The sequence below is a fragment of the Macrotis lagotis genome, chromosome 1 (genome assembly GCF_037893015.1).
Source record: "Macrotis lagotis isolate mMagLag1 chromosome 1, bilby.v1.9.chrom.fasta, whole genome shotgun sequence".
Lineage (NCBI taxonomy): Eukaryota > Metazoa > Chordata > Mammalia > Peramelemorphia > Peramelidae > Macrotis > Macrotis lagotis.
In genome coordinates, this window is record NC_133658.1 from 742,076,327 (window position 1) to 742,094,584 (window position 18,258).

The 18,258-nt window shown below is 31.1% G+C and overlaps 1 protein-coding gene across 8 annotated transcripts in view; it reads left to right on the forward strand.

Annotated features, from left to right (window-relative positions):
- The window catches only part of PSPC1 (paraspeckle component 1), a 100,809-nt gene that overhangs the window by 57,512 nt on the left and 25,039 nt on the right, over positions 1-18,258 (forward strand). For 4 of the 8 annotated variants that reach the window (XR_012474316.1, XR_012474317.1, XR_012474318.1 and 1 more), the window contains exon 9: positions 1-18,258. This exon is cut by the window's right edge. The exons of the other annotated variants lie outside the window; for them this stretch is intronic. Coding sequence is in view for 1 of the 4 variants with exons in the window: in XM_074216267.1 (XP_074072368.1) it covers positions 1-186 (186 nt within the window). In the remaining 3 variants the exon portion in view is untranslated. 8 annotated transcript variants of the gene reach the window in all.

The window sequence follows — 18,258 nt, forward strand, 5'->3', positions numbered from 1 at the left end:
CATAATGATAGATTTTCCCAAGGTCCTCCATCTCAGATGGGTTCACCTATGGGAAGTAGAACAGGTACTGAAACCCCTCAGACCCCAATGAGTGGTGTAGGTCCTGTGAGTGGTGGTCCTGGTGGCTTTGGTAGAGGAAGCCAAGGGGGAAACTTTGAAGGACCTAATAAACGTCGCAGATATTAAAGATCTTTCAGTTCTTGCAATTTAGAGAGAAGAAAATTTAGTGGTATGCCTTTATAATTTTACCTGTTTTCTGAAATGGTTTTATTGTTAATGTAGTCTTTTCAAAGTTTCTTTTGTAAAACCTGAAGTTTTTGTATTTTTTTTCTTTAGTCATACATAAGCTTTGTAGTCTAGAGTGGAAATGATGATGCTCATCTTTGTGAAAGTCAAATGTGTTTGTGACTTTAGCTAAATATAAACATGCGATCGTACTGTAAAACTTGTGCAGATACTTGATCTCAATAAAGAAATCACTTTTAATAATTTGAAATATTATTAGTGGTATACTCCTTTAAAGTATTACCAAACTTTACTGTACTAATAACATTTTGGTTGCTTTAACTTAATAATGCCAGCTATTCAGAAAGCAAGAAGATTCCATGCTTTTTAGTTGTAAACTAGCAAATAGCACTGGACTTTGCAAGATATGTGGTTAATACCTGATGTATTAAGGGATTGAAGGATAGTGCAACATCTGAAGAAGTATACATTTGTAAAAACCATTATTGTTCTGTAAATCAAGGTTATTCTGTCTATGGTTTAAAAGCTAGACTAGACCAGAAATATCAAGAAAATCTTTGTCCTTTGTTCAATTTTCCAAATAAATATTTTGATTCTTGGCTAAAGTTGCTTGAAGGCCAATCTCCTTTGCTTATATAGATAAATTTAGTTTTAATCTAGAAAATATATTTGGACCTGTAATAATTTACTGTTATGTCAATTATCAACACTTGAACATCTGTTTAAAAAATATGTATATAGGAAATGCAGAAATTTCTCTACCATTGGCACCCATCTACCCCCCCCCCCCCAAAAAAAAGGTTTAGCTTTGCCCAGGTTTGGGAGAGAGGTTAAGATGTGAGGAATTCCAGGCTTTGGTATGAAAAATTTCAGTTAGAGCTTTGATTATTAGGTCAAACAGTTTCTTGATAGATCATAATAGATTTATATCAAATCTTTTATACTACTGGGTACTAAAAGCTTAATTCTGATTCTTAAAGACTGGCAGGGTCTTAAATTATGGTATCCAGTGCTTCAGTAATACGCTGTTATGATAAATGACCTTATATAGTCTAGACATGCCTTCAAACATACCTGGGAAATGCTGAGCTCTTGTATCATCTTGCCATTTAGATAATTTTCAATGTTGTAATCAAATTTACAAAACCCTATCCTACAAAATATTGCTTTCATATTAAATGGAACTATTTACTTAAAATAGTAAGTTTGCAACTGCTTAAATAGTTGCTTGTCAGATAAGTTTTTAATGCATTTTAGAATTTTTTTTCTTACATTTGGAAAAAATTAAGTTTTGGGAAAAACAAATTATATAGCAGGAAATTCTAATCCATAACCTTTTGGCTTAAATTTATTTCATGGTATTTGCGGTATCTTATCATTGTTTAGGGTGGCCCAAAAATCTTAATGTAATTTTAATCTATTAATTAAACTTTTGAGCCACCCTCTTATAGCAATTTTAGAAATGGAATGAGTTCCTCCATTCGTTTCTTTATATGAGTAAAACTTTAAGCAGATTTTTCAGAAGAGATCTACTAAATTTTATTTTTAAAGTCGTTAGTAAATATATATATATATATGTATGTATATACATATATATATATACATACACACATATACACATGTATATACATTTGAGAACCATTGCTTCTGTGCTCTGAATTTTTTTTTGGCAGTTACAAAATGCCATCTTCTTTTTCTTAATTTTAATATTCAGTCAATTGTTGGGTAGTTAAAACTTTTTGTTTGGAAATGTGCACTAGGAGTATCTGCCCACATTTCTCTTAGCCAATTATTTGAACACATTAAATGGAGAAGAAATATGTGGTACTAGCCAATTATGTTTTACTACCATTTTGGTTACTTTCTTGAAGAGTGAAGACAGGGCAATTATTTACTTTGGAGTTTTTTTTAAAAGCTTTGTCTTAATTATCATAATGCCCTTATAATTAAACATACTTTATTGCTTGCATGCATTTATTATATACTAGGCGTTTTTGTGAGTGTCTTATTTCATTGCAAATTTGAAATAAGGTGGGGTGAAATTTTGGTTTTGGCTATTAAGTACCAGGTTACCCTGGGTTCCATTCTTTGAGATTCTGTATGATTTGATCAAGAACTTTTGAAAGGCAATGCAAAAATTGGGTGTTACCTCTCCTGAACATCATAATGTCTGGGCTCAAGTATGGCTTCCGGAGTAGAGTTCTTCACAGCCTGTGGCCCTTCACGGAGAAAGTCCTTCTTCAATACTTACAAGTTTATCCTGGGGACAGTCTGCTTCTGAGTGCCAGTCCATTGGAGCACCCATGAACTCTTAGTTTATGCATTTTTACGATCATAACCCACCTCCTTGTATAATTAAATAACTTTATTGTTAAATTTTTATCTTCTTCCTGAATTAGTAAAATGTGTGGAATTAAGGACTTACTTTGTCTGCTTTTGTCTTTTAGTTGAAAGAAGTGATAGTATAGAAGTAGAAAATTTAGCAATGTTAACAAGTGTCACTTGAATTTGTTATCTGCTGCCAGCATACTTACTAAAGGAGATATAAATCAAATTTTGGCATAGTATGGCGGTTCATTTCTTTTTTGTATAGTTTGTAATAGTTGTGTTCTAAAGTTTGAAATATTCAGCTTTTTTACATTTTGTAATAATTAACATGGTTAAAATAAACATGCATCCATTTTTCTCACTTTTATTTTAGGTGAAAAAATGTTTCTTGTGTTGTTTGTTACTTTTCACATTAAAAATCATTTTTGTGTGTATAAATTACAGAATTTTTTTTAACGAGGGGTCACCAGTTTTTTTTTTAGCCTTTAATCATTTAATTTCCCTGAAATTGGAAGAAGTGAACATGTTAACACTGGGAGCAAAAATTTTGCAGATCCAGTTCATAATAAATACTTATCTTTAACATCTGAATGTTGCTACCTTTTTCACAAATAGAAATATTTTCTTAGATGAGTTCCCCAGAAATAGGGGACTACTTTTATTAGAGCTCTGATATTTGTATTACTCTTTTCTCTTAACTTGTCCTTCAAAGGTATAATGAAGGTATAAAATTTAGCTAATTTTTCTATGAAGAGTCTGAAATGTGCTTAATTATTACTGTGATCAACAGTAACCCATTGAACTAGAAAGGTTTGGGTTGACCTTTTGTCTATTCCAGCATGACTAAAGAACATATGGATTGGAAAGAAAGTTGTTGATGAGACAGTGCTGCAGTAGTTTTAAAGTGTAGCAGGAGGACCATGAGTAGTTGTAATGTGGCAGGGCTTTGAAATGCTCTGAAATGTAATTACTGACCCTTGAAATGCTTAAGATGGTAAAAATTCAGTGTCTTCAAAAAATGTATTTAGAGTACAGGAAATAGGATATAATGATATCAGTTTCTATTAAAGTAGGGTAGGAGTTTTTCACATTCAAAAAGTCTTCTCTAGATTTGTGGGTCTTAGAGCAATTAAAATAGTGATATGATTTGTATTAATTTATAGCAAGACATCCTTAAATTGATAATTTAAAATGATAATCGCCTATTGTTGGGGTTGGTTTTTTTTTTTTCATTTCTACAAAAGATTTTGGATAAGATGTTCAGATATTCCTGCAAGATTGAGGTTGTTTTCATTTTGGAACAACAAGATAATTTTTATGTTTAGATTTAAGCATTAATTATCTGTTATAGTCTCCTGATTTTTTTTCTTGTCTTGATAATATAAAAGTATATGTATTTTATTTCATATAATATTTTAGTTATATTTTCACTTTTAGTTCCTAAAGTATTGCTCAAAACATGTATGAACTTAAGTAATTTGTATTAAGGTTATATTATTCAGCTGTGTCTATACTTGACTACTAACTGGTTATATATCCTTGGATAAGTCAGCACACACACCTCAATTACCTCATCTTTATCTCTCTGAGTTATGCTTTCTCCTAAACTTGGGTGGTTTAATTTGCTTAGCCATCTTGTATGTGCTGATAACTGATTTTGATTATGTTGGTTTTTTAGATTTATAAAACTACTTAAATAATTCACAACAATCTTATAAAACAAAAGTGGGAAATATCTCTATTTTATAGATTAGGAAAGAACCAAAGGATTTAGGTACCTTGTCTCAGGGAGTAATATCTTTTTGTCATTTTATTTCACAAAAAGTTAGTCTTTCTAAAAGAGGTAAAATGTGGTATGGGTTTCAAGTTTCTTAAAATTGTTTATTACACTTCTCAAAATACTAGTTTCTTTAAGGCAACTGGAACTCAATAATTAAAACATCCCTGGGATAGTGAGAAGAAAAAACACCAGTATGTGACAGATGCATAGTTAGGTTTTGTCCATAATTTTTCATGCATTACCCTAATGTATACTATTGTTGAATCTTCCCACTGTTTATAGCCACATCTATCACTTTTAGTCTTCTCTTAGAGCATGGAGTCTCTTCCAATTTTGGCAGATTATTTGTAAATAATTGATTTTGTTTGGCCCATACCTTTCAATTTATCAGTTACTTGAACTTTTTATTGGCATTACAATAATCAGTGTGTCAGAAGAAATTTTAGTTGTCAGCTTAGTGGTAGCATAGGTTATCAGAATGACTGATTTATTGGCTTTAGTTCACAAAATAGATACCATTATCTGTCCACATTATCAGAGAAATGCCTTAAATCCAAATGAGATAATATCCATAAAATCTATTTCATATTTTTTTAAAAATGCTTTTACACAGAAAAATACAGTGGATATAGTATAGCACATCAAATAGATTTGTTATTTCTCTTTGAATTCATGTTCTAATGTCTCCATTTACATTTTTTATTTAAAATTGTTTTTCCTCAAAAGTGGAAAGAATATCACATACTCTGTTTCTCTACACAAACTATTGTGTAGGACTATGTTTAAAAATTTTTTTTAATTATCTTTGGGAATTAACAAATGATTATCTGTATAAATTTATTCTCACATAATTCAACAATAAAATGATTCAAATGTGAGATACATCGTTAGGGTTTTTCAAATAAGAAAAATATTTAGTTGATAAAAGAAATAAATGGAATTTAATATTTGTGATAATTCACATGAATCATCAGTAATTTTTGTCAGATGCCATTCTCGTTTCTCCTCCATCCTTTCCTTATATTAAATTAAAGACCATGAGAGAAAGAATATTCTTTTTGTTGTTGTTGTTATTGTTTTTTGCAAGGCAATGGGGTTATGTGACTTGCCCAAGGTCACATAGATATCAGAACTAAGGTCATCCCAACTCCAGGGGCACCACCTAGCTGCCCCTTGTACCTCCTTTTCAATACTTGGTGGTTCTTTTCATTTTTTTTGAGCTTTAATCTATTACTGATAATGTGTCAAGAATTTTTCTATATTTTATAATTTTGAGTGCAAAAAATGTATTTTACCAACATGGTCTTCATATTCATTTGTTAAAGTTAGTTTTTATTACAACTGAGGCAGAATAAACATCTCCAATATTAAAAAAAATGAAATTTGGGGATTTGATCTAAAGACTAAAGTAAACATCTCTGTGCCTAAGACAGTAATAATTCTCTTTAGATTAAGTTACTAAATTTTAACTCTTAAGATATTTTAAGTATTTCCAATTGTGTTTTGAATCTGAATTGTATATTGTGTTGATTAGACATATTTAAGTGAGGAAGAGATCATAAAATACTTTCATAATCCCCATATGAATAGAACTCTTATATATTTGGGGGTAAATTTTATGTAAACAGATTTTTCAATTACAATTATAAACAAATGGATTTTTTGTCTGATAAATATGATCATATTCTTGTGTTGCAATTTTTCTTTCAAGGTGAGTCAAATTTACCATTCTGCCTTAGCATCAGTCTTCTCAGCTTCCCATTCCTTGGTGATGGATTATGACCTTGCCTTTTCCAGTCCACAGTAAACTACTACTCCCTGTTTTCTGAATCTTTATTTGAGTTTAACTTTTTTGGAATCAGCTTATGAGTTTTGTTTAAGCCTACCCATTATTAAGTAAATACTTATACAGATAGAAGCTCCATATGGCCTTAATATTTAGGAATGTGTTTGAGTTACATATCAGTAGTGTTTATTTTTCTTTTTGTACTTTTGCAAGACAGTAGGGTTAAGTAACTTGCCCAAAGTCACAGCTAAATATTGTGTCTGAGGTTGGATTTTAACTTTTAAGTGAAATTATTAAATAAAAAGGCTATGTAATAACACCTGGTAGTAGTTTTGACATAAATTTCTACTTAAATATTTGGAGCTTAACTTGGTTTTAATTTAGTTAACAGGAATAATCAATCATTTTTCTTTCTTGGATGGAATCTGTGCGAGCCTTTCAATTAGTTTAAAATGTATTTTTGCACTTAAGTATCATTGGGAAAAAACAACTCAAGAAGTAAACTCCTAAGCTCTTAAAGATTAACTGTCACATATTCAATCTTTGTGCATATAATGTTAAGAAAATTAAAGCCTCTTTGAACATTTTTTTTTGGCAGATGAGGTAATACTAGTAATGTTTATAAAAGCTCAAAGCACAGTACCTGACTAAACAATTAACAGACACATCATACTTTTATTTCCATTCCTATTTTTCAGGATAAAACTTGCACTTTGACTTCAAATTAGATTCCAAATTAGTATATTTTAATATACTATTAATACTTTTCTCTCAACACTTGAGCTTTTCAGAAAACATTGCTATCATATTTAGGAGAGAAAAGTGATGTCTACTGTATATGGCCATATGGTTTTAATCCTCCCAGAAGCTGAATCCTGAAGATTCTCATGATATTTGGAAATAATATTGGTGTGAATGCACTTAATTACTTAAATTATTTTATTCTGAAAATTTTTGAATAAAAATTAATATTAAAAAATAAGGGTTTTCTCAGATGATAAAATCATCCTTAAGAGGTACTTTGTATTCTTCATTTGAGAAAAAAAGGGTTTTTTGTTTGTTTAATACTTAATATTTGTTGTAGTTCACAAAGGTCTAGAAGTTAGTTTCCAAATTTGGAGGCATATAAAGTAGATGAAAATAACACCAATGTGTTGTTGGGGGGTTTTTAAGTTTTTTATATAATGTGATTTTTTTTTTTTTATTTGGATTGGTAAACTCCCCTCTTCATCCTACTGCGTGTACTACAAGGGCTGTGGAGGTAAGATGGGCTAAGGATATCAAACACCAGTGATGAAGGTTTATTTTCATTATAGTTTTTGTGGGAATCTTTTCCAAGTTGTGAAATATTTTTAATTGTATTGACTATAAAGATGGTATGTACCTTTCCTAGGAAAAGCTGGAGTTGAGGAATTTAGCTTTTAAATATTTTTCTGTAATGGTATTTTAGTACAGTCATGCTATATATATTTTGTTAATATAAAAAACATTGAGAGTATGGCATAAAAATAGTTAAAAACCCAACTTTAGATACTACATTTATTTGCAGACACACATAAATATATATTTCAATAGGATAAGTTGGTATGCTAGAAAATAGGATTTAATCAACTGAATCCAATTTTTTCTCCCTAAAATCATATGAAAGAATTTCTTCTATTTCTTTGGATCTTCTATTTGATTTCACCTGTGTTGGAAAGTAAGGAATTTGACCATTACATGGCAATTTACTGTATTGATTCTTCACAAACTAATATTATTAAACTTTCAAATAACATTTAGCAATAAAAGCTTTCCTTTTCCCTATATTCTGTAATTTATAGAAAATATCCCTAATATATTTTATTTGTATGTTTATTGGAATTATGTACTTGAGAAATATTTCTATCTTTTCTTCTTAAATTTTCTAATTATATATGAACCATGTTAAGTTTAATCATGAATCCTATTTTGAATGCATGAAAGTACAGTCTATATTGCTTTCAATTTCTGAGGATGAATTGTTTTGGTATATTAGTGACTTTATTAAAGTATATTGACTAAGAAAATTTATCTCTTTAATTTTTAAAGTAATTTGCTAAAATTCCATAGATTTTATTTTTATGAAATACAACATACTCTAGGGATCAGATTTCCTTTATGTTTGTCAAACCATTATTTAATTCCTAAATAAACTTTAAAACTATCTTGTTTTCTTTATAGCTTGGGAAATTGAAAATAATCCATGACTCATTATTCTTCGATTATGTTTAAAATTAGGTTAATGGGGCAGCTAGGTGGCATAATGGATAAAGCACTGGCCCTGGAGTCAGGAGTACCTGGGTTCAAATCTGGTCTCAGACATTTAATAATTACCTAGCTGTGTGGCCTTGGGCAAGCCACTTAACCCCATTTGCCTTGCAAAAAAACCCTAAAAAAATAAAATTAGGTTAATGATTTTAATTTGATTATCTCTTTCAACCTGGTTATTTTAATTAAATCTTGGGTTACATTGCTTAGTAGAATAGAAACAGCAGTGGTTTGAGGGATTTCTGGTAGAGGAGTTTTTACTTAGTGTAAATACAAGATGTCAAACTTAAAAAAGCAACACCTATTAAAACCTATAAGCTTCATCATAGTAGACACTGGAGACATCTTTTAATTAATATGGGTCAAAATTTACCTAAATAAGGTAAGTTAGGTATTTGCAAAAATATTCAATTATAACATTTTTCAGGTGATTTTTTTAAAATGATGAATCTAGGACTTCTTTAAATATTTAATAAAAATTGCTTAAAAGTCAGTTTTTGTAGTCATTTCTGGGCTCTAGAGCTTCCTATGTCTCTGTCCTCTCTTTTTAAAAAACTGTAATTTTACTTGAAATTCAGTATTCTGTCCAAACCACTCATCCTTAACATCTTCCCTACATTGTGATCATTTTTTGTTGAGTTGCTTCAGTTATATTTTACTCTTCACAATCTTATTTGGGGGTTTTCTTTGCTTTCCAGAATTGGTTTTCCATGTTCTTCTACAGCTCTCTTTATAAAGTGAGATAATCTTTTAATGCTTAACATATAAAAGTTATAAATACTGCTTTTAAAATCTTTCCAATAAGAAATGCTTTTAGGTGAGACAAATTTGAAGTTTTGCTTTTATAACCTCCTAAGTAATAGTATGTGCTTCATTGATTCCAATATTTTTACGAATTACAGAATTTTTATATTTGGATGGATTTGTGACAGTCAATTATGCTATCCAGTGATTCCCATTTTTAGAAATAGACCTTGAGATACTAAATAATTTTCTCAGATTTTTATTGATCCTGGTCTTATAACTTCAGTAAGAATAGTCAATGACCACATTCCTATTTTGCAGTTGGTTTGTTTTTAGTGTTCTTGATTTATTTATCCACAAGGAACTTTAGCATTTACTTTCACCATTGACTACAAAGGCAAAAATGGATGGAATAAGGCCTGCCAACTTAGTAGTTTAGTTTCTCTTATGGGAAAGTTACAGATAGAGGTTTGTATAAGTTGTGAAGTAATAATTTGAGAGCTGAGCTACAACCTGGCACATATATACATGTTCCTTTATTCTTTAGTGAATGGGTTAACCTTAAACTGTTACCATAAATTGTTTGAGCAGTACTTAACTCTTTATATAGACATGAGACTGTACATATGATTAATCTACAGTAACCATACTTGGAACTTTTTTTAAGTTTGAATAGAAACACCTCTATGCCACATTGAAACATTTGAGTAGGACATATTGTGGTCCATCAAGGTAATACAGACAATAAATGGGGAGCTCCATGATTTTTATATTAGAATAATTTAGTATAGTATTGGCATAGTACAAAGCCTGTAAAATGTGGAAACTTGTTTGTCAGAGAAATAACATCTTTGCACATGTTGATTGCAGTTGATGGGAATAAAAACAGATCTGTGTTTACAATGTGTGCCTTCTTAGAATCTCTTTGGTAAATCAGAAAATCAGCCTTATAAAACTGATAGGCTGGGATTCAAATCTTGTCGTTTGGGAGATATTGGCTGTGTGATCCTAGGCAAATCACCCTCTTAAAGGGTCATTGGAAAGAGTTGAATACTTTTGCCAGTTTGCATTGGTTGACAGAATTTCTTTCAAGGCTTTTCCCATTACTGATGAAATCATGAGTTTAGAGCTAAAATACCTTCACTCTCCCCCCAACTTTGTTTGCAAAACAACAAAAAATGTCTCTCAATTTTTCCACTATACATAGTAAGTTAATTGTCCACATACCTAAATAAAATTATAGTATATTTCTGTAGAATGAATAAATAACAAAAAGTTTTAAGTTGTCAGAATATCCTACTTTTGGATACATTTGGGTTTTTTTGTTTTTTTCGATTTTTCAAGGCAATGGGGTTAAGCAGTTTGCCCAAGGCCATATGGCTAGGTAATTATTAAGTGTCTGAGGTAGGATTTGAACCCAGGTACTCATGACTCCAAGGCCGGTGCTCTAATCACTGTGCCACCTAGCCACCCCTGGATACAATTTTTAAAACTTGAGACCATTGTGCTTAGCTTTGGTGTTTGTGAATTCATAGATATCTCTCATTTCATTTTCTCATGCTCATCTTAAAGAGTATGCTTTTTAACAGTTTGTGGTCTGAGCCATATTACTAAAAGAATGCTAATATTTTTAATAGTACCTGATAGAATAAGAATTTACCTTTTTATTGTAGCAAGTAAAATCTTGATCAAATTATTTGGCATCCTTGCTTATTCCCTTATCTTCTGCAATATTTTGGTTTATGGAACAATAGAATCCACTAACACAATCTGCTGCTCTGAAGTTAGGGAATTTGACAACACAGGAGCCTTCCCATTCAAAGCTGAACTATAATTTGCACATTTTAACTCAGGTCTTAAATTTTGTTATTTCAGAATTGTAAAGCAATTTTACGAAAAAAAATCAATCCCCTCCCGAAAGGAAAAAAAACACCACAGAAATACATTAAGACTATTTAGATCGAAGTATTAAGTGGTCTGATTACTGGCAGATTTGTGAATTCATTAAAATAATCTTATCTTTCAGGAACTATGATTTCAATAGTAATGGGCAATATAGCCTTTATTGATGCAATTGTAAAGCCCCCTCCCTTCCCTTGACTTTGGCAAAAATGAAAAAATGAATAGAGGAGAACATTCTAGTCAATTTTTTTTTCAAAGGACTAAAATAATCCTAATTGTAATTTTTATTGGCAAAAATACTAGCTTTTTTGTGACAGCTATTCTCATTTTTAAAACGTTTTAAAGATATAATTAAATAACAGTTCAGAATGGTAATTCCATCAGATGTTGCCATACTAGCTTATAGTTCTTGAAGTTTGGTTAATGTTCTTTATTGGGTGGAAACATTTTAATTTGCATATCAGTCATTCAGTTTTTAGTGACTTTCTGAATTTTAGTTCTAATTTTTATCTTATGGAAATGTATATTTTTGTGTATCAGAATCTCAATTTAGAAAGTCTTGTACATTTGAATATTATTTTACTTTTTAAAAATATTGGCATGACCTATTCTCATTGTTTTTCATACTGGGTTTGTTAATTTCTGATTTCAACATTATAGGGCATTTCTGATGAGAAAACTCCCTAATACAAATTGGCAGTTCTGCAGCTTATTTACTAATTACTAATTAATGTGTCAGGTGAAATTTGTAAACAGATTTTTCTCACTATAAATTTTTAATTTTAAAATGCTGAGTAATTTCTATCCCTGTTTTTTAAGGAGAAAATTTTTTCAAGCCAAAGTAACTTTTTATAACATGAATAAATTTGTATTACTTCAATAAAAATTTCTAGAAAATAATCTTTAAGCTGTTTTTCTTATGAATCTAAATTGATAATCTGTGATAGCTAGTTATTAACATCCTGATACATTCATGACATTTAAATATTGCTTCAGTTTTGCACATTGCATTTTTTTCATGGCAACCCTCATGCTGCATATTGTAATATTTCTGCTTTTTGAACTTGGGTAAAATAGAGGATGAATTACCATTTGCTTTATGTAGTATGTCAGTATAAGAAGTATTCTTGAACTACAGAAGCAACATTGTTTTCTTGGTTCATTTAACTTTCAGAAAGAAGTTTTCAATTAACAGAAAAATGCCTGTAATTTACTTTAAAGGTATTCATTGAATAGTTGTTTCAACATCAATATTTTGAATGAAAGCTCTTTGAGTTAAGTTTTGAGAAATTCATTGAATATAGAAAATTATTTCACAGGTAAGAAAAGGAAAATTTAAATAACAGGAAAAATAAGGCACAAAGCCTCTATGACAGAAATAGGAATTCATGAGTGAAAGCATGGAACCAAATTGAATCAACGCATTCATCAAGAAAAACCTACATTTTTTTCAAGACAAGTTAATTGGAGTTGAAGAGCTGCATCAAAATCTTGATTTCTAATCCAAGGACATCAGTGGGTACAAGATCACTATCATGTATTTAATTTGTAGTTTTACTTTATATTAGTCTACATGGGTATATCTAGGGTAACTACTAGTTTCAGGTGTTGATTTGTATTAAAAAATGTTTTTTCCTAGGAGTTTACCGTTTTTATTAGGAAAAGAATGGAAACACAATGAATAGATGAAACCAAATTCAGTGTTTCAAAATATCTACTCAGTAAATTTGTTATTGTCTCAGTTAACATATCTACACACACACACACACACACACACACACATATAAACAACACACAGCTTACCTCTTCAATGAGGTCTAAGAAATAGATTTGTACAGGTAGAAGTTAATTGGGGTGGGGGGGTTAGAGGGAGACTTGGGGCAGGAGCAACAGTATGAATAAAAAATGAACATGCTGTAGGTCTGAGACCCAATTCATCCTGATTTAGTATTAAGGATCCATGAGATAAAATATAAGCACTTTACAAATCTTAAAATAGCAAATGTACTATCTTTTTGTTTGGGTAGGTGATAATTATTTATGTAGATCTTTAATAAAAAGTTCAACCACTTGTCAAATAGTTGTGTGGGGAAGGAATATGCTAGTTTTGAGAATTCTATCATGAGCTGTTTTGAGTTTGGTTGTCATATTGGTGACAGGGAGTTAAAAATAGCATAAGGGGTTTGGGTGTGAAGGGAAATGAGACTTTGACCAGAAGAAAATAAGCGCAGTCAGAAAAGTAGTTATAAACTAGACTAAAGAATCATGTTATTATACTTAGAAGATTGATGAAAGTGTCACAAAAACTAGAAATAGTTTTCAGTAAGTTTTGTCGACTGTCATATCTGTCAGATTAAATATATTGAGAATAAGACTTGCATTTATAGCAGGATCTGCAAAAGTTAAAATGAAAATTAAGAAAAAGTTAAAACTCTTAAGAAATATTAAGTGCTTTGATCAGGCATTTTTGAGTTAGCATATGGGAATGTATAATGTGATGAAAGATCTAGAAGAACATGATGACTACTAACTTTTCTTAGTTCCTTTTCATGCCCTAACATAAGTACTCGAGACTTCCAGATTACTTATACTAGAGGAGGGGTGCTCAACATGTAGTCCACAACACTCCTGAGAGTCCCCTGAACCAGAATAAAGTAAAACACTGTATAACATAGATAATGCTAATTTGTGGTTTCCTAGTGGCCTGTATTTTGGGACCTTTAGTGGCCTCTGAATGTGAGATTGATTACCCCTGCACTAAAGCCCTTATTTTATTCCTTTCATCTTCTCCAAAGCTAACAGTGATAACCATCTGTTACTTGTCACTTTTTCTGTGAGAGCAGTCTACCATTTTTATATCTTGGATTTCCTATCTCTCACTACCTATGTAAGGCAATTGCTGATAAGTCTTACCACAAAAATTTAGTCAGTGCAAAATTTATGTCTACAATGTGATATAATGGAAAGCATTACTTTTGGAATTGAGATGCCAGGTTTCAGTTTCTGCCTAGTTGTGGTGTTAGCTTCATTTTACTCACTAAAATATGGGTGTCATTTGGAAAACCTACCTCACAGGGTTGTTGTGAGGGTAAAAATATGAAATCTTAAAACATTAATGTTGGGAACTCATGGAATTTCTCTAAACATTTTGTTTCAGATTTTGAACAAGTTATTAAAGACTTAATGGTTATGCATTTATATACTGCACTCTAAAATATTTTCTTCATTTCTTTATACCTTATACCTCCATAAAAAGTTTCTAATATTTAAAATCTCATTTTAGTTTTATCCCTTTAGTAATCTGAGTGTCTAAATACATTTTGACATAATTAAGACATCTTTTAAATGCACTGTAAAGATTTCATTTTTACTTTTACCACTTGAAAAATTTTTCTTTTATATTTCCTATTAGATTATAAACTGCTTGAGAAGCAGTATAATTTCAAATGCATAACAACACAAATAGTAAAAGTGCAGTATCAGCTGCAATTCAAGCTATCCTATTTGATAATGTAGATTCTGAAGATATTGGAAGTTCAACTAAGAAGTAGACTTTGCTGGCAATTACAACGACCTCTTAGAACCCAAAAAACATAAAAATTATAGACACTATTAAAATTCATACTTTGGGAATTTCTGTGATACATTGATATAAAGGAACTTGTCGAGGTAAATTTTGCTCTTAAAAATGAAGAGCTGGGATGGGATTCTACAAGCAATACCTAAAATAACTTTAACATAGCATTGCTCTGTATAGGGGAAAAAAATGCAGAAAAGCAAAATGGATTAGTCTCCCAAAAGTAATATTGAGTTCTCATTCATGAACAGTTTACAAGGTAGGCCTATGTTTCTTTTTATGTTATAGATGGGATTTCTGTACATGTGTGAAATAGTGTAAATGACCTCTTAAGATCCTTTCTGACATTGAGATTGTGACATTTTTTCAGATCAATAACTTCTGCCCATCCATTTGCTTTACTGCTTCTATATGTGTCAGTAATACTACTTAAGAATCCTTCTAATGCAATCTAAGCCTTATAAAATAATCAGAAAATTTTTTTATTTCCTCCCTCTGAGAAGGAATTCTATTTAAAATAAATTTTGCAATAAATAAATTTTCTATGTTCCATCCCACTTTATTTTGGTAAAATTTGGTTGGATACTGAATTGGGGATAAATTCAGAGGCCCTAGGAAGTTTTAACTCCAATTGAAATTCATTTTAAGAATTCTATTTTAATTAAATTTGGGAGAAAATCATTTTATAATTTTTAATACTATTTGAATCTTCATTGTTTGGAAATAAGAGTGTAATTCTCCGTGCATTTCAGAAGGCTGTGTAAATTAAAAGTTGTTTGAAATTTACTTTCTAGCTTTTTGCATTTTTCAACTTTAGTTAAAGCACGGCTATTTTAAGTTATTATTTAAATAATGAACAGAAGAAGGCAAGGAATTCCACTCTTACCTTAAATCCATTAATTAACATTAAGCTGTTGCTGTAATCCTTGTTTTAAATTTGAGTCTGTTCATGTTGGACCAAAGAATGACCAAACAAGAACAGTGAAAAATTTCTAAGAAAATAAACTGGCAGTGTTAATTAAGTGATTCTTTTAGTTTTTGCAAGGCAGTGTGGTTAAGTGGCTTGCCCAAGACCACACAGCTAGGTAATTATTAAATATCTGAGGTCGGGTTTGAACTCAGGTTCTCCTGACTCCAGGGCCTGTGGCCACCTAGCTGCCCCTATTAAGTAATTCTTAAAGAGCTTAAGCATCTTTCTCTGAACTTTATAGTTAGGCTGCTTTGGAAAGAGGAGGGAAAAAATCATATTTGTGTTATAGGAGTAGACAGAATAAGTCCACCCCTCCCCCCAATGTTTCACACTCTCTCACACAGACCCATATTTCTCTTTCTCTCTCTCTCTCTCTCTCTCTCTCTCTCTCTCTCTCTCTCTCTCTCTAATAACTTGTCCAGGGTCAAGGTATTAATGATTCCGGGGTTAGTTCACTATCCGCTGTACTTTGTAGCTTTCCCTTGAGAAGAGCATTCTTGAAAATGAGGATGATGTTATACTAAGAATGTTGGCAAATGTTACAGTTGTTTAAAAAACATGCAAGCATTCAGTGAGAATAAAAATAATCTTTCCATAGAAGAGAATTTTGTTGAAAGATTTGAAGTCCAAATTAAAATAAGGAAGAAATAGGTTATCTGTCAAAATTTCATATTCTGCAAGAGAAAGACTTTGCAAAAAATTGGTTGTCTTATATTTATATAATTTTTTAATTATAACAACATAGTAATGCCTTGCAAAGCCTTTTCTGTACATTTCAAATTGATCTTACAGGTTTAGTAGGCACTATAGCTACTACTTTTTACCCCATTTTACAGAAGGAGAACCTTAGGATTTTTTTTATATAAGAGTCATAGCTATCAAGGCCCAGAGGTGAAATCAAAATTAAAATCAGGAGCCCTTTCTAAGTCTGTTTTCCCCATTAATACATTTTCACTTGAACATAACATATATTGAAATTATATTAAATATATTAAAATTCCTGTGAGGGGAATTAGCCCAGTAAAATGAAAGTATACAATCAAAATTATTGCAAATGAACATGAAAACCTTAATTCGCTAATGAATTTTAAAAGATCCATTAGGAGTGTTTTTAAATTTAATAAAACAGCAATGTTAAATTTTGCATTTTAGAAGATAGAATCTTGAAAGTTTTTGTTTTTAAGAAAAACATGGCTTAAATATTAGCTTAATAGCAAGGTTATAAAATTAAGTGCTAAGGCAAAGAAAAAGTTTAATTTATGGGAAAAGATAATCTATTTTTATCCTGAGTGTGCCACATTTTAAAAGCAACTTTGAAAATGTAGTTTTCCAGGTATCTAGGGTTCAAATGTCAGACTCATTGTTAATTTGTTTCCTCATAGCAGTACTACTCTTTATCATCCTCCACTTCTCTCAACTGCCCATTTCTGTATTTACACATTACTTATTAGATTTAACCAATAGTTTAGCTCCCTATTTTGATAACCAGTTAACTGATCCATTCTGTGCACTGCTGCCAAATATTTTCGTAATCTAAACACAGATACAGAAACTTCAGGGAACCTAGGACAGGTTTTTATTTCATACGCCCATTTAGTAGTCTGAGAGCTATGGATAGTTAATAATTTTTCAAAATTCACATCTTGATGAAATGGTAAATTTTAGTAGTTAGAGGTTAGTTGAGATAAAGATGCCATTTTACCCACCTAAGTTTATAGATCCCCTACTATAGAATGAAAATTAAGAATTTTCACTTTTGGCATCTTATTCAAACCACATTCTTTCCCTGCAAACCCCTAATTATTTTATATTCTAATTATTTAGGATTTTTCTCTTGATTGTTTCTATGTACTGGGCACTAGGGATTGAAAAGGAAAATGTATTCCTACAGGGAAGCCAGGTACAACTGACGTGTTCAAAAAGACATGAAGATGACATTTGTACTCTTACGGAAACCAAGGATTCTGAGAATTCAAAAGGAGAGTCATTTAGGTCTGGGAGTACCTGGTATTTTGCGTTAAATTGTGAATTGATATTTGTGTAAAAGAGTGGGTACATTATCGAGATTTAAAATGCCCAGCAGATTTTAAGTTTATTAACTTAAGTAATAAGGACCCTCACTGCAGTTTGAAGTAGCAATATGATGGTTATCTTAACCTGGAAGAACATCTGTGCTATGTAGTGTTATCTTTTGAATGGAGGGGGTGCTTAGAAGAGATATTATGGAAATAAAGATGACACGTGCTAAGTGACTGAAAGAAGTATGATGATAATAGCAACTTTATTAACAGGAGGATCTTGATGTCTTCCACAATAATAAGTTCAGAAACAGTGAGTTTGGGAAGAAAGAATGAGTTCTGTTTTGAACACTTCTTTTGAGATGTCATTGTCCAGATAAAAATAGGCAATTGTTGATTTTGGGAACAGAATCACAGAGGAAAGACTAGCACTTACGGCTATTTTCCACAGAAGTGAATAATGAGAGGTGGTGAGACTACCAGTTAAAAGTGAATAGAAGGGGGCAGCTAGGTGGTACAGTGGATAGAGCACTGGCCCTGGAGTCAAATCCGGACTCAGACACTTAATAATGATCTAGCTGTGTGGCCTTGGGCAAGCCACTTAACTCCATTTGCCTT